General features: G+C 39.6%; 1 protein-coding gene across 1 annotated transcript in view; it reads left to right on the top strand.

Moving 5' to 3' along the window:
• The window catches only part of LOC122787775 (membrane primary amine oxidase-like), a 579,965-nt gene that overhangs the window by 363,669 nt on the left and 192,030 nt on the right, over positions 1-24,266 (top strand). Inside the window, exon 2 of the mRNA XM_044054674.1 lies at positions 20,096-20,381. Coding sequence (XP_043910609.1) covers positions 20,096-20,381 — 286 coding nt within the window. The remainder of the gene's footprint in view (positions 1-20,095; positions 20,382-24,266) is intronic.

Raw genomic sequence — 24,266 nt, 5'->3', positions numbered from 1 at the left:
GAGTTTCCTTCTGGTTTTGTTGGGTAAAAATTGGGGTAAGCTTGAGGAAGGCTCAAAAAGAGTAGAATGTTTATCTATTAAGATAGATGCGGGGGGCAGATTTTAGTATTTAGTAGGTAGTTCTTGTAGATCAGACCGTGTGCATGTACTTTAAGAAGCATTTCCAGATGTAGCACATGCATATAAATACAGAGCACATGCAGGCAGCAGTGCCATTTTGAGAGAACAGCCAGAGTCTTAACATGTATGAGTGCATTAGTCAGTCTGTTTATAAGTTTATTTAAGTTTAAATTACAAAGCCTAATTTTTGATGTGTTTGTGTGTAATAAAGCTGCTTGAACAGAATCCACAAATGTTCGCCTGTTTTATCCTGACCGGACGAGCGATATGGTGTCAGAACCTGGATTAGAAGAGCTACTTCTACAAGCCATGAGGTGCAGAGTTGAAGGTGAAGGCAGACTAAGCAGGTTGAGTGAAAAAGAGCTCAGACAAATGAAAAAGAGCCAGAAACAAGCTAAAGGTAAAGAAAACTGCACAAATGATTTATCTGGCAAAGAAAATGAAATGGTGCATTTATAAGGCATAAAACACATTATTAATCAAACGAGTAGCACAAAAATGTATTATTAAGCAAACAAAAGGCACAAACCACATTATTAAATAAAATGTTCGAAACCACGATATTTGATAAAACTAGTACAACTATTCATATGGGGCTCAGAATTACCTTTGGTTTGCATAACGAGCATGTTTAAAGTAAAACGGACACAAGAAAAGTATAATGAGCATGATAAGAGATTAAAAGAGCATAATGAGTACAATAAAAGGGAAAATTAAGCTTAAAGAGCAAGGTGACTGCATGTTTTTTAGTAAAAGACTGTGTTTAGCCACAAACTACTATTTTGCATTGACCGAAGCCATTCAAAGCATAATTAAAATTGTTCGAAGTATCTCAGAGTTTGCAAAGTGTTTGCAGAGTGTGTGCTTTATTATGGTGCAATTATTTCAAAGAGTTTGCTGTGTGCAAAGTACAGTTATATTGCAAAGTGCAGTCAGAGTACCGCCATTTCAAAAATGTTTCTTGTGCTGTGTGCATTTATTCACAGAAAGCCGCCATTTCAGAGTGTTTCTTACACTGTGCAGTTACTTTGCAAGTACAGCCATTTTGAAAGGTTCTTGTGCTGTGTACAGTTTATTTACAAAATGCATTCATCTTGAAGTGTTTCTTACTCTGAGCTTTTTCTGCTGTGTACAGTTTATTCGCAAAGTACCATAATTTTTGAAGTATTTCTTACACTGATAAGGAGTGGTTTCATAAAGTACAGTGATTTCATGGTATTCATGTGCTAGGTAGATTTATTTGGCAAAATGCAGTTGTTTCAAAGAGTATGTTGTGCTACTGGGCATAATTACAAGCACTGGCATAAAGTTCTGGCATATATATTTATGTGTGTATGTTCGTACATGATTTCAAGCATCTTCACTACTGTGTGTTGATATGGCAGAGGCATTTTGCAGACCTAGTCCACTTGTGTTTGATCATAATATAGCAGAAGATTGGAGAGTATTCGAGCAGGAATACAAAATTTTCATACAAGTAGCTTTTTCTGACAAAGATGCACATACAAGGACATTCATTTTGCTTAACTTAGCTGGGTCAGAAACCATTGAAAGAGACCATTTACTTGTGTATGCACCAGAAGTTTATGCAGGAGAGGGGGCAAACCGTAATATTGTGGTATCAGCTGAATCAAGGGATGGCCCTGAGTGCTTAAAATGTAAATTTAGAGAAATATGCAACCCCCAGACAAATGTTACATTAGAGAGGCACTTGTTTTACACAAGGGACCAAAAGCCAGGTGAAACTTTTGCAGCTTATAACAACAACAACAACAAAAATCAGTGACTTGAGAAACAAAGCTAAAACGTGCAGAATTGGTTACTTGAAAGATGAGTTAATAAAGGACATACTAGTGTGTGGTATTAATAGTGCTGCAGTGAGAAAGATTTTGCTTCATGACAGTGATTTAATGTTAAGCAAAGCCCTAGAGATTTGTCAAATCCATGAGATCACAGAAAGGCACACAAGTATGCTTACAAGTGATAAGAGCATGGTTTCAGCAGCCTCTAGAGTAAAAGTAGTCTGCACGCAACATGTGGCAAGCAGAAACAGGCCTAAGTACATGTCAGTAGCAACCCCTGTGGATGTGGCAGGGAAAACCCATAGCTTTCTAGCAAGTTCTAAGACTAGTTCAGTTAAATGAGCATGCTCAGTACAGTATAAGAGTGAGTCAGCAAAACCCAAGTCAAGTCTTATTGTTAACTGTTGTAATTGTGGAGCCAACCATGTGTCTAAAAGAGAGAAGTGCTCAGCATTTGGTCAACAATGCCCCAAGTGTAAAACATGAAATCATTTTCAAACGTTTTGCAAATCAAGTAAGCCTCATTCAGTTATTAATAAAGGTCACTCAAAAAAGCAAGTTGATCATGTAGAAAGCTGGAACCCTACTTTCTATGTATCAGTGGTCTTTGGAAAGGTTAATGCAGTAGATTTATTGGCAAAGAATGAAGTATTTTGTACCATCCTGATCAATGGTAAACCCACAGAGCTCAAAGCAGACAATGGTTCAGAGTGTAATGTAATGTCAGAAAAAACATTTGCTAAAGTGAGTCCTAGTGAGCAGCATAATTTGGTCCATTGTTCGAAGCTTGTTGCTTATGGAGGTGAAGAGATTCAGACTGAAGGTTCAGTAGTGCTTTCATGCTATTCGACTGGGAACAGTTACAGCTTGCAATTTTATGTTGTCCAAAGACCTGTGCATTCATTATTAGGTCTCGGAGACAGTTTAAGAATGAAACTGTTTTCTTTTACCAAAGAAGTACATCATGTAATCACATGTCCTAGTTCTAGCTTCAGTGATACTATTTTCTCAGAGTATCCTGATATTTTTGATGACAAGATAGGCAAACTTCCAGTTGTGTACTCCATGAAAGTAGACCCAAAGATCAGTCCAGTGGTCAGAGCAGCAAGAAGACTTCTAATAGCTATGCAGGACAAAGTCAAGGTCTAGTTAGACAAAATGGTGCAGCAAGGTGTGATTTGTCCAGTCACAGAACTAACTGAGTGGGTATCTTCCATGGCAGCTGCTCATAAGAAAAATTCAGATGAGATCAGAATATGCATTGACCCAAGAGACTTAAACAAGGCATTAAAAAGATCTGATCATCCTATGCGTACAGTCGAGGAAATTGCAACCCTCATGCCAAATGCCACTGTTTTTTTCTGTCTTAGATGCAAAGAGTTCATTTTGGCAAGTGATGCTTGATCGCAAATCTTCACTACTGAGTACATTCAGCATGCCATTTGGTAGATACCAATTTCTCAGAATGCCTTTTGAAATAAATTCTGCCAGTGAAATCTTTCAGCGTGCACTGGAGCAAATTGTTTCATGCTACCCGTGCACAATAGTAGCTGATGATTTACTAGTTGGAGGTCATGGTGAAGCAGAGCATGATGGAAACCTCAGGAAAGTTCTGTTCTGGACAGAATGCGTGAACTGAATTTAAAGCTCAGTCTTCTGAAGTTCAAATTCAGATTACCAGAAGTTACTTATGTAGGTCATTTATTTATCAGTGCAGGGTTACGACCAGATCCTTCTAAGCAAGCAGTGATTCTTGAGATGCCAGCTCCAGACAGTGCTCAGACCATAGAGCATTTTCTTGGTATGGTAACTGTTTGGGAAAATTTGTCCCTGACTTTATTGAGTTATCAGCTCCTTTAAGAGAGCTGACCTGCAGCAATATTGCATGGTCATGGTTAGAACAACATCAGAGAGCATTTGATAACCTCAAACAGCAAATTGCTAACCTGCCTACATTAAAGTACTATGATGTCCACAAACCAGTAGTTATTCCGTGCGATGCTTCAAAGTTCAGTCTTGGCGCAGTTATTCTTCAAGAGGGCAGACCTGTTGCCTATGCATCTAGAACTGTTACCCAAACTGAGATGCAGTATGCTCAAATTAAGAAGGAAATTTTGGCAGTTTGTTCACATGTTTGAAGTTCCATGATTATATTTATGGACAAGAAATCAAGATAGAAACTGACCATCAACCTCTAGTTACTATTTTAAAGAAGCCTATGCATTCCACTCCAGCAAGACTACAAAGAATGATGCTTAAAATACAAAAGTATAATTTCAAAATGGTCTATACAAAGGGTAAACTTTTTTTTATCTGGCTGATTCCTTATCCATATCACCCAGAAATACAGATTGATGCAGAGAATTTTGACTTTGATGTCATGGAAATACGTAATTTTTCTACCATGAGACTTGAGCTAAGAGATCATATAAAGGCTGATCCGATTTTGCAAAAGCTGAAACTACTTCATCAATGTATGATGGCCATCAAAACAATCCTGTTTTTCGCAAGAAGTACAACCTTACTTTCCATACAGAGATGAAATGCTGATGGAAGATGGTATCATTTTCAAAGGTCTGAAAGTTGCTCCTACTTCCTTACAGCATAAATACATTCATGCTTTACATCACGGCCACCCAGGTTCTGATTCTACCAAAAGAAGGGAGAGAAGACTAGTTTTTTGGCCTTCTCTATCAAAGGACATTGATAAAGTGTTTTCTTCTTGTTCAGTGTGCAACAGTACTAAGCCACATTTGCAAAAAGAGCCACTTCAGCTAAGCCAAATTCCTGAACTACCTTGGTCAACAGTAGCGACTGACATATTTGAGTGGAACAGTCAACATTACTTAGTGTTGGTAGACTCTTATTCAAACTGGTTTGAGACTGATTTGCTAACCTAATGTCCAGTGCAGTTATTACTAAGATGAAACATCATTTCTCTGTCCATGGTAATCCACACAAAGTTATTTCTGACAGTGGTTCTCAGTTTACCAGTCAGTTGTTTCAGAGATTTGCTAAAGAGTGGGACTTTATCCATGTTACTAGCAGTCCTGAATATCCTCACTCAAACGACCTTGCTGAACATGCAGTACAGAGTGCAAAGCAATTACTAGAGAGGTCAAAGCATGACAGTACTGATATCTTCTTGAATTTACTAAGTCTCAGAAGTATACCCCGTGACAATCTACTTGAGTCGCCTGCTCAGAGACTTTTATCTAAGCAAACCAGAACAGCCTTGCCTATCAGTTCTAGTTTGTTGGCGTCTAATGCTAAAAAGAACAGAGCAATCAAAGCCCAACTTTTTAAGAAGCGTTCTTCTCAGAAGTCCAGCTATGATAAAACGAGCAGATTTCTTCGTCTGTTAAAAAAAGGAGAGACAGGGAGGATGCAAATGGCGAAAGGCTTTGATTGAATTGGTCAATTAAGAGGTATGTGTACCGAGCTATGATCCTACTCAGCGGAATCTGAGGGTATAGAGTACAGGAGAAACTGCATGCATCTTCCTCATATATCAGAAACGATATTGCAGCATCGTACTTGTGATACAGACTCTAGACTTCAGAGCAATCCTGACAATGTTCGTACCAAGGAACATGTCACAGTGTCCATTCCCATTCCTCAGGTTCATAGGTTCATAGATTAGTACTAGGCTAACCGCCCTTGTGGGCCATTTTAAGCCTAGTCAATTACCCCATGTGAGAATCAAACCCTGCACCTTGCATCTCTAAGGTAAACACCTTAACCATTGTGATGATGTTCCAGATATCCCCAAAGTTGAACATTCCTTGAAGACAGTCCCTGTTGCTAGATCCAATTCTCACTTTTATGTTACACGATCAGGCGGTATTTCTAAACCTAGTATAAGATTCACAGCAACTTAGACATAATTGTTTTCTATGTGTCTTAATTTTGTATGATTGCATGTCATATAATTAGTTCTGTATAACTGCATGTCAAAAGATCATGTCTGTAAATTGCATGTCATTGAATACTGTCATTTCGTATAAGGATCATTTCTCAAAGAGGGAGGATGTATCAATGTGTGTATGTACCTTTAAGAAGTATTTCCAGATGTAGCTAGTGCATATAAATATAGAGCATGTGGAGGCAGCAGTGTCATTTTGAGAGAACAGCCAGAGTGTTAACATGTATGAGTGTAGAAGTCAGTCTGTTTATAAGTTTATTTAAGGTTAAGTTATAAAGCCTCATTTCTGATGTGTTTGTGTGTAATAACGCTGCTTGAACAGAACCCACAAATATTCATCTGTTTTATCCTGACCAGATGAGCAACAGTTCTTTAGGGTGTGCTTAAATTTGTTGAAGCAGCTAATGGTGTTTAAGCTAGCTGGAACTGAGTTCTATAGTTTAGCGACACTGTATGAGAAAAGGCAGTGTCCGGCTCTTTTGTTTGGTACATGAACAGTTATGAGTTGTTTATATTTGGAGTGAAGGGTTCTGGTGGGGCTATAGGGTATTGAAATGTTCTTAAGGGCAGGGTAGTTATTTGGATTGTAGACAAGTTTATGTGCTATTGACAGTTGAATGAGATTAAGGTGATATGGAAATTCCAGCCAGTTTAATTCTTTAAGGCTCGGCAGTGATGTGAGCGGTATGAGCTACCTGTGGCAAATTTGGTGATTTTATGGTAGCAGGACAGAAGCATATTTTGTAGAGATGAGTGAAGGTTAGTAAAAATGGGGGCACCGTATAATAGATAGGGGAGCAAGTAAGTGTTGGTGAAAGCTTTTTTGGTGGTGCTGTCCATGAAATGTTTATGTCTGTATAGGGCTCCTAATCTGCAGTGTTTTTTTTTAATGGCATTACCAATATGGTATTCAAATGTAAGTTTATTGTCAATGGTAACAGCTAATAGTTTAGGATGGAGTACGATTTTAATTTCTGTGTTGCTTTGGGAGAAAATATAAAAGTGAGAGTCAGGTGAGAGGAGTTTTGCTGCGGAGAATAGAACCTTTGTTTTCTTTGGCATTAAGGAGTAGTTGTGATTTGGTTAACCAGGCTTTGATTGCGGCGAAGGTATCGGGTCTATATCAGTTCATCGAAACATCTGAAGTTCGAACACCATATGTTCGAACTTCAAACCATGAACTGCACAGACATTGAAGTCTTAGAACAGCAATTTTTTTCCCAGGGGAAAAAAAAATCTCTGTTCCAAGAAACACACACGCAACACAAACACACCAAAACAACATCAATCCACACGCATACACTCAAAATCCTACATCTAACCCTACACTAAACTGTACATACACTACTACCTATCCACTTACCTTAACCCAAACCCTAACCCTAAGGTCCGTCACTATCACACACTCACCTGACCCGTGCCCTAACCCTAACTCACCTATCCTGCCCTAACCCTAACTCACCTATCCTGCCCTAACCCTAAAGTCTTTCACTATCGGACACCTAACTCACCTAACCCACGCCCTAACCCTAACATCCACACAATCTCACACTTACCTGAACCCGACCTGTAACTTCCCACCACAGTCCTGATACTCGCAAAGCCACAGAAACGGCCCACCAAATTCTTTCCCTGGGAACAAATTTGGTGTTCCACGGCTTCACAATTACCAATGTTCGAACTTTACAGGCTGTTGGTAAATATGTTAAAGAGTAAAGGTCCAAGTATGGACCCTTGTGGTACTCCAGTTTGATTGGCTTGGTATTCTGATAAGGTATTTTGCCATTTTACACATTGTTGCTTGTTAGTGAGGTAGCTATTAAACCATTGGTGGGTGGGTGGGATGCAGCCAATATTAGAAAGGTATTATGTGATACTGTATCAAAAGCCTTCGACAGGTCTAGTAGTAGTACAGAAGTAATATTACCTGAGTCGATGGATCTCTGTACAGTATCCATAAAGGAGATAAGTGCAGTGCTTGTGTTGTGTGAGGGGTGAAAACCATGTGGGTGGGGGTGAGTAGGTTGTGTGTGAGATGGTGAAATAACTGTTTATGGATGCACTTTTCAAAGAGTTTGGATATTGGGGAGAGGATAGAGATTAGACGATAGTTAGAGGGTTCATTGGAGTTACCTCCTTTGTGAAGTTGGGTGTTGCTGGATTTTTTTCCAGAGGTTAGGGACATAGGATTCTTTAAGTGAGCGGTTGATCAGAATGCTAACGGGGTATGCTATGGCCGTAGCAGCGAGTTTTAAGTGTTCTGGTGGGAGGTCATCAGAGGAGAGAGAGCATGGTTTTAATTTTCTGAGGAGTCTCTGAATTTCTACAGTTTGTATTGGTTGTAGTGAGAAGAGGCTAGATGGTGTAATATTGCTTTGGTGAAGGGGAGAAGAATTGTCTAGGGTGGGAGAGGATCTTTCTAAGTGAGGACTGCTTTTATGGAGTAGAGGAGGAGGGGGAAAGGAATTTGATATGGTGAGGGTAGAGGGAGAGGAACCTGTTATTAATTTGTGTATGCTATTTATAAAATGTGAGTTGAACATAGTGGCTATTTGTGATGGTGTTTTTTTCTGGGCATGGTGATGGGTTTTGTTTGGTGGCAGGGCTAAGGAGATTAGTGATGCTTTTCCAGAATTGTTTTGGGTTGTTTCTAAGGTTACTCAGTTGGTTAGTGAAATAGTTTCTCTTGTTTCATAACTGTTTGTCTCTAAGTAGATCACATTCATTTTTGTTTTTATGCCATTCTTTCCAGGCCTTGTCCTTATTTTGTAGGAGTTGTTTAGCGGCCTTTGTTAGCCAAGGAGCATGCTTTGATTTTATTGTTTAGTATGAGGAGGGGCTAGGTTGTTGAATGTGTCTAGGAATATCTTATTAAAATAGTATAAGGCATCATCATCATCCAGTGGCAGAGTTTTAGTGGGTGCCAATCTGAAAGTTTCAGAATGTTGATAAATTCTTGTTGATCAAAATGTTTTAGCTTTCTGGTGGCATTATAGTTATGAGACTTGGATATATGTGGAGTGTATCTACAAGTGAAAACAGGTAAGTGGTTGCTGAGTATATTGGGTAGGGTCTTTGGATTTGAGTATTTAAGTGGATCTGAAACTAAGATCCAGTCAAGGGTGGCTCCTGGTGTATTGCTGTTGAACATTCTGGTAGGGTTGGTGACAAGTTGGGTGAACTTGTAGAGGTTTATGCTGTTTGTTGGGGAGTCAGTTATTAAATATTGCCAAATGATGTTTTTATCTCCCATAATAGTTTTGTTGCAGATATTTTCTGACATCTAGGTGAGGATGTCCTCTTGGGTTTGGACATTTGGTGCTGGTGGGATATACAGACTAACTGTGCATAGCTGTTTAGATTTGTTATTTTGTAGGGTTGCTATTAGGATTTCAACATTTGAAAATGATGGGAGTGTTTTCTGGAAGGGTAGTCTTTTGAGACAGTCAGCATAGATTATGGATACCCCACATCCTTTTTTGTTGGTTCTATTTTTCTGTAGTATGTTATAACCTGGGGGTGTTATTTCAATATCTTGGATTTGGGGTTTTAGCCATGTTTCAGTGAGTGCTAGGATGTCAGGGGTGTTTTGTGTTAACCAAGCAAAGTTACAGACACTATGAATTTTATGGTTGCTAACAGTAGATCATTAGAAAATGGAGTTTGGTTTAGTATAGTTATGCTTGAGGGTCCTGGGTTGGGGTGGATGTCACCACGTAGGGATATTCTGTTTTGGTTGTTAAGGGAGTGTTTTGAAAGAATATTTTTGTTATAGGGTGCTAGATAGTGGTAGATGTTTTTATTTATGGTAGTGAAGGGTAATATTTTTAGTTTAGATAAATGAATGAAATGGTGTTCGAGTAGACGGTGATATTTTATAGAAGCTGTTTAATGGTTTGTCACTGCATAGGAGAGAAGTTGTAGACATACTAGCTGTAGGGTGAAGTATAGATTTGGAGGAGATAAGAATTAGTAGGCTAAGGGCAAGATTTAGAAACAGATTGGGGAGAGTGGCATATGTAGTATGTGCCATACTTGTAAAATGGATTTAGGAAGGTTTTGGAGTGCATAGGTTCATAGGTAGGTACTAGGCTATTGGCCCTAGGGCCTATATAAGCCTAACCAAAGGTACCCTGGCTTTTGCCACCCAAGAAAATTATTTTCCTGTGCCACTGTCCAGCAGAGCCACAGAAGTGATCCCCTGGGTGAATTTTCTATCTCCCATCCAATCATCAAGATTTTTTTTGAACAGTGCTAATGAGGAGCTTTGTTTGATATAGCTAGGTAGTTTGTTCCAGAGTATGGGAAGTCTCTGGGACAGGAATCTATCCCTCCAGCATGTTCTGTTTATTGTGGTGACAAGGTTTAGGTCCCGAGATCATGTAGCTCGTAGGGATTGGGATTTCTTTAAGTGGAGCATGTCTAAAAGCTCTGGGTTTGACATAGCTTTGTGTGTTAGGCAGAGATCGCCTCTGAGTAGGTGATATGGAACGGAGTAAAGCCGCAGTTTTTTGAGACGGTCTGCATAGGGCATCTCTTTGAGGCAGGTAATCCTCTTTGTGAGGTATTTCTGTGGCCTTTCCAGTTGTTGTAGATGTGTTGTGAGGTACATACAAAAAGGGGCATTGTACTCTATAATGGGTCTAATGAGTGACGAGTAGAGGGGAACAATGACCTCTTTTTTCCTGGATGAGAAACCTTTTGTGATGAGGTGTGCCACATAGAAGGATTTCCTGACTACTGTGGTGATGTGATTATCAAAGGAGAGACTACTGTCCACCTGTGTCCCAAGGTCTCTTATCACACTTTCAGTGTTAAATAGACTACCACCTATGTGGTAGTTCATGGGTACTGAGTTTTTACCAAAAGGAATGACAATGCACTTTTTGGCATTGAGCTTGAGGCCATGGCTTTGACACCAGGCATCTGTCTCAGCAAGGCCCTTTTGTAGGATGTCCACATCTTTTGGAGTTTTGATTACGGCTCCTAGTTTGCAGTCATCTGCGAACTTCGTTAGCCAAAGACCTTCTGTGTTGGCCTGTACTTCAGAGAAGTAGATACCAAACAAGAGAGGACCCAGGACTGAACCCTGTGGTACTCCACTTGTCACTGGTCTGAAGCTGGATTTGGAGTCTGCTACTTTCACAGTGTGGGTTCTGTCAGTGAGCCATTTGGAAACCCATCTTGTGACATAGGGATTTATACCTAGTTTAGTGAGTTTATCTATAATTCTAGAGTGGGGGATGGTGTCAAAAGCCTTGGCGAGATCTAGATAGGCTGTGTGAACCACCTTACCCTCATCTACGGCTTTGGTGACTGCTTCAAAGAAGTCTATCAGGTTTAGGAGACATGATCTGCCTTTTACAAACCCGAACTGGGTGGGGTCCTGAGTTTGGAGATCACCAATGTCATTGTTTATAAGTTCCATGATGATACGCTCCATAGATTGCAGACCAGGCTTGTTAGGCTAATGGGGTGGTAGTTTCCGGGGTCTGTGGTGGCTCCCCCTTTGTGGAGTGGGATAACTGTTGCTGTGCGCCATTCAGTGGGCACATAGCCTGAGGTAGAGGCTATTATTGAACATGGTACTTAGGTGGGGTGCCAGTTCGTTCTGTAGTTCATGTAGAGCACAGCCTGGGATGTCGTCAGGTCCCATGGATGCTGTGTTCTTGGCTTTGGATAGTGTGTTTTTTACCTGTGCAGCTGTGATTGCAGGAACTTTGCATTCTTCTGGTATAGAGATTGGCCCTTTAGGGGATGACAGAGGGGTAAAGTTAGCACTGAACCTATCTGCCAGGATGTTGGCAATATCCGTTGGTTCTGTATATTTAGTACCTTTGTGCTGTAACTCAGAGCAGATCTGAGTGTTGCTATTGAGATTCTTGACATAGCTATAGAATGCTTTGTGGCTGTCTTTAGAGTCAGTGGCGATTTTGTTTTCATAACTAGCTTTGGAGGATTTTATGAGGGATCTCAGCTTCTTACTGAAGCTGACCAGGGAGTTTCTCCAATCATGGGATTTTACTCTTTTTTGCAACAGTTTCTTTCTTCTGTTGTAGAGTTTGTTTATGGCAGGGGACCACCAGATTAGCTTCCGTTTTTTGGAGGATAGCATCTTGGTTCTGTTAGGGATTGCACGATCCATGCACTCATGTAAGTGCTTATAAAGTGCATTTGTGTAGGATTCAGCAGTCATACCTCTGTTGTCCATCAGCATGGGTGTCGTGAAGTTTGCCACTTCTGTCTTAAAAAGCGTGAAGTTGGCTTTGGAGAATTTTTTTACTGTGTTTTCCCTAATGGGGGGTGGGGGAGGGATGTGGATGTCTAGGGTGATTAGCTTATTGTCGAATCTGACCAACGAGGAATTAACCTCTGGTGTGGAGCACCGGTTGCCCATGTTGGTAATAACCAGGTCTGCCCCTGGTGGGGGTGTGGATAATTTGATCCATGGCATTGGAATTTATGATTTCCAGAAAACGTTGAGCACAAGAGTTGGTACATGAGTAGTTTTCCCAGTTAATGGCAGGGTAGTTGAAATCGCCCATTATTAGGGTGTTAGGTTGTACCCTAATATTTTCCAGTGTATTAAGAAATGAGGAGTGGGAATCCTGGGGCATGGTGGGTACTGTTATGGGTGGAGATTGGGGGGAGAGGGAGGGAGGCTATTGAGAAGGGGGCGGGTACAGTCAGAAGTGGATGGTGTGAGTAGGTGACAGTTGATTGGAGGGGGTAGAGTTACCGCTATGTATAAGTCTGGGGTGGGTAGGGTAGGGGAGCAGAGTGACCCTGAAGGACGAATGGAGAAGGCAGAGCCAGCCCAACAGCTGGTAAGAAAAAAAATTATCAGTGAGACTTGGAACTGAAACTGTGGAATGGTAAGTAAGTGAGAGCTGTGATTGCTAGTTTTCGGGGGGTGCTTTTGTTATTACAGCAGCATTATGCTATGCTTTGTAGGCCGCACTTTCATCTGGGAGACAGTGATTCAGATAGAGTCTCAGTGGGGAAAACGGCCTTGACTGAACCTTGTTAGTACATGGAATAGCCTCAAAGGGCAGTGTTTTACTGCCACTTAGTGACAGAAAGTGAACAAAGCAAGGAGTGGAAAAAAGGGAGACGCTATCAGCTGCTGTTTCTGCGAGTGTGCACACCACTTAATATAGGCAATACTATGCCAATAAATTGAAGTTGTTCACGGGTATTATCTCAGGAAAGCACATACATTAGCTTAACAGTAGGTTTCAATTCTTATACTGTAGGCTCTGTATGTCCTTAGTTGAGTGGGAAGTACAACAGGCAGTGAGGTGAATGGGACCAGCTGGAGGGAGGGGTGGACTTGTGGAGAGTGTACAGCACTTTAGACTGAAAAAAAGGAGAGAGTTCAAATGGTTGTTAGGAGTGTACAGAAAGTAGGTTTTTTGAAAAAGGTTGTTAGAGGTGGAAATTATAGACACAGTATAGGCAGTTTGGTAAAGGGAAATAGAGAAAATGTGATTTGAAGTGTGGCAGAGAGCAGGAAAGTAAAACAAATATAACCAGCAGGTATGGAGTAAAAGCAACAGTTAATCAGCTAATTATATCACTACAGATAAATGCATATAAATGCAAATTATAGACACAATATAGGCAGTTTAGTAAAAGGAAATAGATAAAATGTGATTTGAAGTGTGGCAGGGAGCAGGAAAGCAAAACAAATACAGCCAGCAGGTATGGAGTAAAAGCAACCGTTAAGCAGGTAATTATATCACTACAGGTAAATGCAGTAAAACAGAGAAAGTGTGATTTGAAGTGTGGCAGAGAGCAGGAAAGTAAAACAAGTACTGCAAGCAGGTATAGTAAAAGCAACTGTTAAGCAGGTAAACAGTCTGAGTAAAAGATAGCAGGGCTGTGGATGTGCTGTGTTGAGGTCTAAATCCATGCTGAGATGGGTAAGGAGGTCTTAATGAAGTAAAATGGGTATAAGTTGCCTATGAATGCATTTCTCGAGAATTTTTGAGAGAGGAGAAAGGACGGCTATTGGTCGGTATTTGGTAGGTTTGGTGGAGTTACCTCCCTTGTGAAGTGGAATAGTATAGAATGATTTCCAGATCTCAGGGACTGAGGATTCTTTGATAGAACAGTTAATAAGAATTGAGACAGGATATTCTATAGAGTCGGCAGCAAGCTTAAGAAATTGTGGGGGTAGGTTGTCAAATGAGGGCGAGCAAGGTTTCAGTTTTAGCAGAAGGGATTTGATATAGACAGTAGAATCAGGTTTCAGAGAGAAGGCTGTTAGGGACTGGGTGGTCGTGGGGATTAAAGGTAGTTTTTGACTGTAGTCTGGGGGGGGGGTTAGTTTTCTGATAGAGTCTATAAAGTAGTTATTTAGAAGATTGGCAGTTTTAAGATAGATTTTGTCAGGGAAGGGGCTGGGGGTAGAGGGTTTGCCAGGATGGAGTATACTGTTCATAGTGTACCAGAATTTTTTGGGATTTGAAAACTGGGTGGATTGGGCTTCTTGATAGAATTTTGTTTTGCCCTTAATAATAAGTTTTTTAGTGATGTTTCTGAGGTCTTTATATTTAAGGAGGACAGAAGGAGATTTTGACTTAGACCATTGTTTCCAGGTGTTGTCTCTAAGTTTCATTGTGAAAAGGGTATCTTTGGAGAGCCAGGGGGCAGGATTTGGTTTGATCCTAATTTTCCTAATGGGAGCTAGGGCATTTAGTATGTTTAGGAAAATTGAACATGTAAGGAAAAAGCTGCTTTACTTGCTCAGTTTAAAATATTTTTCTCACATGTAAATTTTCTTTGTCGCTGAGCTGCAGGCAATTGCTGAGCAGCTTCCCAACAGTTGAGGATGTGAACCTCATTAACTGACTGCTGGCAGATATTAATGATTAAGTAAGACCATCAAGGTGAGAAAAGACAGTAAGAGAAACATCACCCCATATAAGAAGTTAGAAGCTTATTATGTTCAAAACAAGGAAATGCTTTTACTGTTAAGGTAAATAAAAAACAGTGGGAGTGCTGTTGGACCAAAACAGTGTATCACGCCAAAAATACATTAAGGGAGTGGGATGAGAGACTGGGGTTGACAGTGAAGGAGTGGATTAAAAAGAAGAGGAGGGCTATATTAATGGGAAATATGTATATGTTAAGAGCAGATTGATCCATGGTGAAAATGTAATGCAGGTTAATGGTGAACAACCATTGGATTATCAGGTTATTGCTGCAAGACATCCCTTGCATCAGACATGATTGTGAGCCACAGCTTATTGTATACGATTGTGAGCCTTGGCAATGGAGCACTTAATGATCACAGGGAAGACTCATTTAAATCTTTATAGGACTACATACTACACAAGGTTTTATAGTCTTACTCCTAGCACATGTAAAACTGTCTCCAGTGTAGGACATCCTAGAGTGCCAATTATAGTGTCACTTACTTGCTTCTACCTTTGCCTTTTTAAGGTTGTTTATTATTACACAGTAAGTCACCTTCTAAACTGTTGCTTCTAACTCATATTACAGGGACTATGAGTTATGTTACTAGGTATGCAGAAATATGCTAATTACCAGTCTAGACTTTGGTCAGATATCCCTACTTTTCAACAGCCTTTGTCCAGGTTTTAAGTGCCTACAGGTTTTGAGATTTGGGCCAGAGGTAAAGATACTGTTAGCCAACATTGACTTTGCTATTGGACAGTTTTTTAACAGGGGAGTTGTGACTAGCAAGAATCTTAAGTACAAAAATGACAATTTGTGCTTTCAAAGGGGTGGGTTATGCTAAAATGTGGGAAGGGTCAATAATGGCCTAAAGAACATGAGGCAAACCAAGGGAATTAACACACTATGGGAATGGGTCAGAGGAAGAAGTAACAAAGTAAAAAGCAATTGTTGTCTTCACATTAATGTAAGGCTAACAATTAGGACAAAGGAAATGGCATACAAGAAGCTGAAGGGCTGGATGGAAAATATAGGAACGTTCAGGCAGAATAATAGTACAATGAGGTAAGCAGAAAAAGTTACAAAGGAGATAGAGCTAGAAAGGTGCAAATGAAAGGATATTTTGGGAGAAATGATGAAGAAGGGGATCAGAGACATTTTTTTAAGATTATAACGACAGGAGTAAAAGAGGACATATTTGGCTAGACTGCAAAGGTGAGAGGAAGATCACAAAAGATATGGGGAAAGCAGAAGAAGTGAATACGTTTGCTTCAGTTTTAAAAAGAAAACAATTGCAGAGCTCCATACTGGGAGGAAGACAGAGCAAAATGAGGAGAGCAGTGGATGAAAATCAGTGTAGAGGAGGAGGTGGTGATGAGGGAATTGACAGTTCTAAAGGGAGGATATGGCCCAAGAACCAGGTGGTTTGCTTCATGGTGTCCTTAGGAACTGCTGGGGAATCCAGTCTTCAGGCACAGACAGACTTGCACACATATACATAGAAACACACACACACACACACACACACACACACACACACACACACACACACACACAAACACATGACCAGCAGTTACAACCACTTTGTTCAGTGAATAAACCTTAGATGTATCATTGTTAGCAAATGAATGAAAAAAATCATAGCATGCAAGGCATGCAACCTCCTGTGCCTTTTAACTGTCCCTGATTTTGTAGCATAGTTCTGATCTGTCTCTTGTAGTATGTGCAGTTAAATCACTGAACATTCAGGTTAGTTAGTACTGGGGGATAGAGTTTTATATTTCTTATTGTTTAAGGAATGTATGCTTAAAGACTTTAGTATGCTCTATCTCTGTTTCTGTCTCATGTACACACACACGTGTGTGCACACATATCCACATCCGGTTCCCTATCAGAAGCCTGAAACACTATAGGCCTGAAAATCAAAATCCTGAAAACTATAGACTGAAAATTCAAAATCCTGAAAGCCCAAAATCCTGAAAACACAAAATGGACATACTGACGTCATTGTGGCTTTGCTATTGTTAGCCCTGTGGTGTTGGGTCATGCGTTGGGTTCAGGTAAGTGTGCGGTTGGTTTTATGTTAGGGTTAGGGGCGGTTTAAGTGAGTTAGGGTTAGGGCGCAGGTTAGGCATGTATGCAATAGTGACAAATATTGGGGTTAGGGGCGGTTTAAGTGAGTTAGGGTTAGGGCGCGGGTCAGGTGAGTGTGCGATAGTGACGGACCTTAGGGTTAGGGTCAGGGTCAGTTGGTAGATATTAGTGTCTTTATAGTGACATATTAGCATTATTTGTGTTTTCAGGATTTTGAGTTTCAGGATTTTGAATTTTCAGTCTATCGTTTTCAGGATTTTGATTTTCAGGCTTATAGTGTTTCAGGCTTCTGATAGGGAACCCCACATCCATATGCATGCATATTTCTTCTTTTTTATTTATTTTCTTTTAAATTTTGCACTCACTAAACATCAAAGCCAGATCTAGTGAGTATAAAACAATAGTGGCTGTTTACGTTTTTGTGTCCGAGCGTCACAACAGCTTAATATGCTGCCATAAAGTAGCAGACTTGCTTTTCAGTGGGCAATACCTGTACATTAACAACCAGCTGGAGAATGTTTATTCTAAAATCAGGGTGAAAATGTGCTGGTTGCCCATTCTGTAAAGATGATTAGTATGATGGTCTATGATGGAGGCAGATGGTGAGTATACAAATTTTTGTGGTGAATTTAACAGCATTACTTCAGTTTTTTTGTGAGGGTTAGAAGTTTCTTAGGACTGATCCAGTTGGCCAAAGACAATAGATCTTGCCGCATGAGTACTTTAATGTTCGAAGAAGAAGAATTCAGTTTTTCTTCACTATATCTTCATTAGCTCCATAGAAGGAAGTACACTTGAACATTGGTTTATTGCATTAATGGTAAGCACTTTCATTTACACCCAAAAACATAACATCACTAAATTCTAACAAGAGAATCACAGAACTTCCCCACAATCTTTTTTTTTTTAATAATAAAATATCAATAAAATTGCAGGAATTAATAAACTGAAAACCATTAAAATATGTATATGTGTATGCTGACAAAAAGTATGGACACAGTACAAAGTTTGCCAGAGGACTTCAGTACTTCAGTATTGCAAGGATCTTGACCTTAATAGACTCTTTTAGTTTAAGTTAAGATAAGGCATTAAAGCATATTGGCAATTGTACCTCAGATTTTTCTAAAATTATATCAGTGTCACAACCTCTTCCATAAAAACATACTTTTTGCAAAACATGAAAATCAGATATCTTGATATTTGAACTATGTTTACTACAGGTGTGTAGTGTATTTTATCCTTATTTACTCAGATATTTCTGAAGTTCACATATGCAGCATCCAAAATGTTTTCTTTTTACCTGTGTGTAGAAACAACATTTTCTGCATTGAGCTGTGTAAACTACATGGCTAGAAGTACAGAAAGACCTCTGTTCCAAATCTTACTTGAGCTCATTAATATTTTGTATATTTTTGCTGTCGTTTTCCTTCAAGTACTGGATAATTTAAAATATAGTTAGACACCGTCAGTCATCTTTTAGCTAGAACTACATGTAGGCTCAGTCTTTTATGAAGTTATCTATTCCACAATTTATATTTGAATTTCTCTTTGTATTATTGTTATGTTCTCACTGTATTTCATTATGCACGTGTTTTACATAATATTAAGGAAAATGTTTTATAGTTAATTTATAAAATCTTGTTATTTGGATGGCTATATTTTGTTTAAGGGTAATTATGCAGATCTGATGGAATGCGTGTGTTAATATCCATCAAAACACCTACTATTTATCATGGTTCTGTTGATCAGTGCTTAGAACATCATCACTGGAAGATTGTTATCATTTTGTAATGGTGGTTAGACTCAGAGAAGAGTGAGAAGGTCAGTGCTGCATTTGTAACCCTTTCTCTCATTCCCTTCTCTGGATTTGTGAAATCTTGGAGTTACATAGTTTAGGAAATTCAGGGCTTGACCTCCTGAGTGGGTGTTCAGGACCTTGCCTCCATGCAAAGCAAAAAGTATTTTTGTGTTTTGTGACCTAGGAACCACTACTATTTTGATTAGTGACCTCCCAACCGTTTAGCTGTTTTGGGGATGAATAATCATCCATTGAAAACAAGATGTGATTGTCCATAATAAACTCATATCCGTCCTTTGAACTGAAGGACAGTTTTGTTAGAACTGCCGTAAACTAAGATAATTTGGTTGGCTTATTTGTAGAGTGTTCAGTAACTTGAGACCTTGGAGAACTAGACTGTGTTGGCTAGTGACAGGATGGTACCATCAAAGCAGGAAGGGGTGGTGGCACTGAAACAAGTATTGCTAGCCCCTCCTGGTAATTGTTCTTTGTGTGTATGAGTGTGAATTAGTTTAAGACAAGATCCATTTAGTTTTGATAAGATACTACTATAAGACACTGAACTCAGTGTGAAGAGAGTAGAATCATAGGAAGGGTATTCTAACTCTGCTCATCAACTGTATAGTGTTTAGCTTATCTGGACATGGCAGGTATTGGTCATAACCTAAGGCAACAGTGCTGACTTGCCAAATGGTCCTAACATGGAAACTCTGACAATCCCTTTTTGTGACTCCACGAAAGCTGTAAGTTACTTTCTGCATGTACTGAAACCTGGTTCGGAGGAGTTAGTAGTGACTGAGTTTTAGGCTTATAGGTTCATAGGTTCATTGGTGTTTGCTAGACTAATAACCAGAAGGGCCTTTTTAAGCCTAGCCATGCATCACAAATCTCTGACAAGTTCTGGTACCCTTGATATGTGTAAGTAGGGGCTTATGAGATGAAACATTCTCTTTGCTGGTTGTTTTCAAAAATTCATATTTATTTATTTTATTTTACATCTGTTGACTGGGATAGTCCAATTGAGCAGTGTTGCTCTTTTTCAGAGGAGGCCTAGGGAGAAAAGTTCTGCATGAACAATGGATGAGAGTAAACAAACATCACTTTACAGTCGATGTAGTAATAAATTTAAACAAAGGGACATTCAATATAATTCTAGGATATTCACACAACTAAATGGATTTTGCTGATTTTTGTGGAACACAGACTGTCAACACAAGTATATTTCTCTGTATATCCTTATCAAACAGAAAACAGAATATTTGTTATACTTAGAATGTGTACATTACAGTTCCATGAAGCTTTTCTTATATTTTGGCCTGTTTTGTAACATTTTACAATGAGTAATATATATATTTTTTCCAACAAAGCAAAAATGCCTTGCAACAGATATATTTTATTTCCTGAACATTAATATTTTTTCACCCCTTTTAGGAATAAACAATACTTTAGTGGGAGAAGACATAGAGTTTGAGCCTGTGACAATCCCGTGGGACAAGAAAGAGCATTTAAACGTTCCAAAGCTTGTTAAGAAAGTGGTGAAAACAGAAAATGAAGCTGCCTATAAACTTCAAGATAAGATGCCAAGATACTTGATGTTTAAAAGCAACAAAACCAATAAATGGGGTGAATCGCGTTCCTACAGGATTCAGGTCATCAGTTTTCCTGGAGAGCATTTGCCAGAAAGCAGTGCAGAAGAAAAAGGAGTATCCTGGGCAAGGTAAGAGAGATATGAATTACAATGGCATGTATTCATTTCTCTCTCTTTCTGTCACCCTCTCTCTTTCTCTTAGTAAATATTACTTTTGAGAGATGGTCAGTATAAGCTGCCTCCAGTAGGGGTTCTGCAGGCGATCTTGTATGGTATCAGTTCAACTGTAAAGAGAACAACCACTGAAGTTAATGCAGATGACTACTACTTCTTACCAAAAATGTGTAAACTGAAACTTTGTTAATTTTAAAACTTTAGCAAAAGTTAACAGTTACAGATTTTCTCTGTGTTTTCTAGGTGGCAGAACTCACCTGTACCTCACCCCATACTTTAATATTCCAAGTCTGAGTCACACAGTCTTGGGAAATCAAGCAAACTGACCATGTTTCCATAGCGCTATGTGGAATTCAAACGCACTTCATAATTTCATTTGGTGATGTAATACCACAGAAACTGCATTTTCAAAAACTGGAATGCCAACAAAAGCAAATAAATAACAATAGGTTAGTTAGTTACTAGGGATGCAGTTTAGGAGGCCATTGAGGAACCTTGTCCAGTCTCCAATTGCTGTAGAGTAATGTATGCCTAAGAAACTTTCTCTTAGTCAAATAGTAGGCAAATGGAGGTTAAAGGAATCACACCCTGGACTAGAGGGAGCAGCTGGTTTACAGTTCATAGCCTTAATCCACTATGCTGTCAGACTAGCATTTCTTTTTCTTTCTTTTTTTTTTTAACTACCAGACTAGCACTTTAACCAAATCAGACAACCACTGTGTTTTACTGGATAAGGTAATGGACTCAGACTTCTATGATGACATCACCTTTTTTAGCAATCAGTTTTATTTCACAACTTGCTGATACAGTGTCATAAAAAGAAATATTGTCAGCCCAGCTAGCTGTAATTTTGTAAATAATTCTATGTCATTTGTGAATATTGATATGATTTATACAGAAGTGTGTGTAAAGTATTGAGCTTAAAAGATGTATCCACAGTGTACCCTACTGGAAGAGAACAGAAATATATATATAAACTATTGTAGCTGTGTAAACTATATGCCTTAACAGTGGGAACTAGAACATAGAGGGTTAACTTGCAAAACTTCAAGAAAATAGTTGAAATTAAATTGTTTTTTATAATTGTGCCATAAAATTTGTTTCAAAGCAGCAAGGCGACAGGATGTCTAAAAATAGGGAGCCTTCTGCATTGTATTGTGTTTTATTGTTTTATGACTTTCAGGATCTGCAAACATCTGAAGGCTATGTATTTTTTCACAGGGAGATGCTAAATGCTGATAGTTTCTGACAATGGGGAATCTAGCTTGGGAAATAAAGTCAGGTGACAAAAAGTGATGTCATGCTGCAAGTATCCTAGCAGTAATATTTGACATTAATTTAAAAACCTCTCTGAGAGAGAGGGCATTTTGTATTTGTCTTTGACCTGACAGCATCAGCTAGGAAACACCCACTCACCACTTCTGCCTGCTTGTTGTTCTGTAAGGAAGTTTCTAAGGCATAGAAACTCTTTTAGATTCAGATAGGAATATAGTGAAGTATAGCTTAGATGTTTTCTTTATCTAAGACTGTCCTGCAATGTTGTTTTAAATATTTCCTGTGATTTTGAACTTTGAAGTTACTGTGATGATTTACTGAGTATTGCCCTGTTCTTTTATTATTTATTATTAAATATATTTAAACGTATCTTTGTTACTGATATTTGCGAGACATACTTAAGCTCTGAGAGAACTTGCATATTTATTTGGTACCACTGTGCAGACCACTCCTAATGGCCTTGCTCTTGGTTCGACTGCCTTTTAGATTAATAGTAACATTACACAGTAGGATTGGACACCCTTTGTTAAGGGCCTTAACGTAGCTGATAAGGGGTTCTGGTGGCAGTGATAACTACCTTATAGTCTGGGAAGAAGGGGGCATAGCTAGTAAACCTGTGCCAGCCTTTCTCAGGGGGTGTGTGTGTGTGTGTGTGTGTGTGTGTGTGTGTGTGTGTAAACAAATCTCCAAGAGTGTGTGCGTCAGCTACTTGGGCAAGGACACGAAGCATTGGTTGGACAGAGAGAGTGTTGGAGGACTTGGCTTGTAACCCTGGCTAAGAACTCAACTCTATAGCTGTGCCAGTGGGGAGTCTTATTGGAGATCTGGAGAAAGAGGGAGAAACCAGCCCCAGACTGACTGTGGTCTCTGTGTGCTCTTAAGGGACATTGCACTTTACTGTGCGTGTATGTGTCATCCTCCCAGTGTGTACATCCCCCATTGTTGCCAGTGGTGAGGATTGAGGCTTCTTGATTACTGGGCCAGTGTTGGGGCATCACATACAGTACCATACGACAGATACTTTATGATAAAACATAATACAAGGAAAATATAAATAATGTCCCATGTTCTTAGTGTTCTCATAACATATAACTCATCATATTTATATTTTCCATGCTATAACCCTCTTTTAAAGCATACCAGTTACAGTTCTTGCTTACTGGTGTTAGCCACGTGTCATTTTTATAGAGCATCTTTATTAACAAAATTTGTTATATCAACTTGTCTTTGCCTATGTGCAGCTTTTCCCACACTCCTTCTATGTACACGTCACCCATTTTTGCTTCAGACAATGAGAACATCTTGAAAAAAATTCCATATGTAATGGGAAGGTTATAGTTTCATAGTTTCATAGTTTAGTACTAGGCTATCTGCCCTGGGGCATTTATAAGCCTAGCCATAGTGATGTGGCTTTCGCCACCCCATGTAATGGTACAAAAGTGTACAGAATAGATTTAGAATACTGTGCCTCTGTCTAGTAGTGACACAGTGAAGACCCCCTTACATAATAGAGTTAGTTTACTGTGTCTCTGTCTAGTAGTGACACAGAGTAGTGACACAGAGATGACCCCCGGGGTAAACCTACGATCTCCCATCCACTCGTCAAGATTTCTCTTGAAGAGAGTCAGTGAGGGGCTCTGCCTATCATGAACTGGGATTCTGTTCCAGAGTATGGGAAGCCTCTGAGTTATGAATCTGTCCCTCCAGCATGTCCTATTCATGTTTGTGCTGAGGTTTAAATCTTTAGATTTCGTGGTTCTGATGGATTTGGATTTTTTTGAGGTGGAGCATGTCCATCAATTCCTGATTGGACATGGCCTTGTACGTCAGGCACAGATTACCTCTGAGTAGGCGGTATGCTACTGAATAGAGCTGGAGTTTCTTTAGTCTGGCAGCATATGACATATGTTGGAGACCCTTGATCCTCTTGGTGAGGTACTTTTGGGGTCTCTCCAGCTGTTTCAAGTGCCGGGTGAGGTACATACCAAATGGGGCATTGTACTCAATCATGGGCCTGATAAGGGAGGAGTATAGGGGTACAATGACCTCCTTTGATCTAGATGTGAATCCCTTCATGATAAGGTGGGCAAGGTAGAAAGTCTTTCTAACCACTTTGGCAACATGGGTGTCAAATGAGAGGTCACTATCGACTTGGGTCCCCAGGTCTCTGATTACGTTTTCCGTACTCAGTGGGTTACTGCCTATGTGATAATTTGTGGGTACTTTGTTTTTCCCAAAGGGGATGACTATACATTTTTTGGCATTTAGTTTAAGGCGATGACTCCGGCACCAGTTGTCCGTTTCAGTGAGGCCTTTCTGTAGGATGTATGTGTCAGCTGGTGTATCGACTATGGCACCTAGCTTGCAGTCATCTGCGAACTTTGTCAGCCACAACCCTCCCATGTTTGCTTTCACATCTGAGAAATAAATGCCAAACAAGAGGGGTCCCAGGACAGAGCCCTGTGGGACACCACTTGTGACTGGCTTTGAGTTTGACATGGCTCCAGCAATTTTGACTTTATGGGTTCTATCCTTTAGCCAGTTTGCAACCCATCTTGTGACATA

This window comes from Protopterus annectens, chromosome 13.part0, assembly GCF_019279795.1.
Source record: "Protopterus annectens isolate FY-2018-M chromosome 13.part0, PAN1.0, whole genome shotgun sequence".
Taxonomy (NCBI): Eukaryota; Metazoa; Chordata; order Ceratodontiformes; family Protopteridae; genus Protopterus; species Protopterus annectens.
This window is presented reverse-complemented; position numbering and strand designations above follow the sequence as displayed.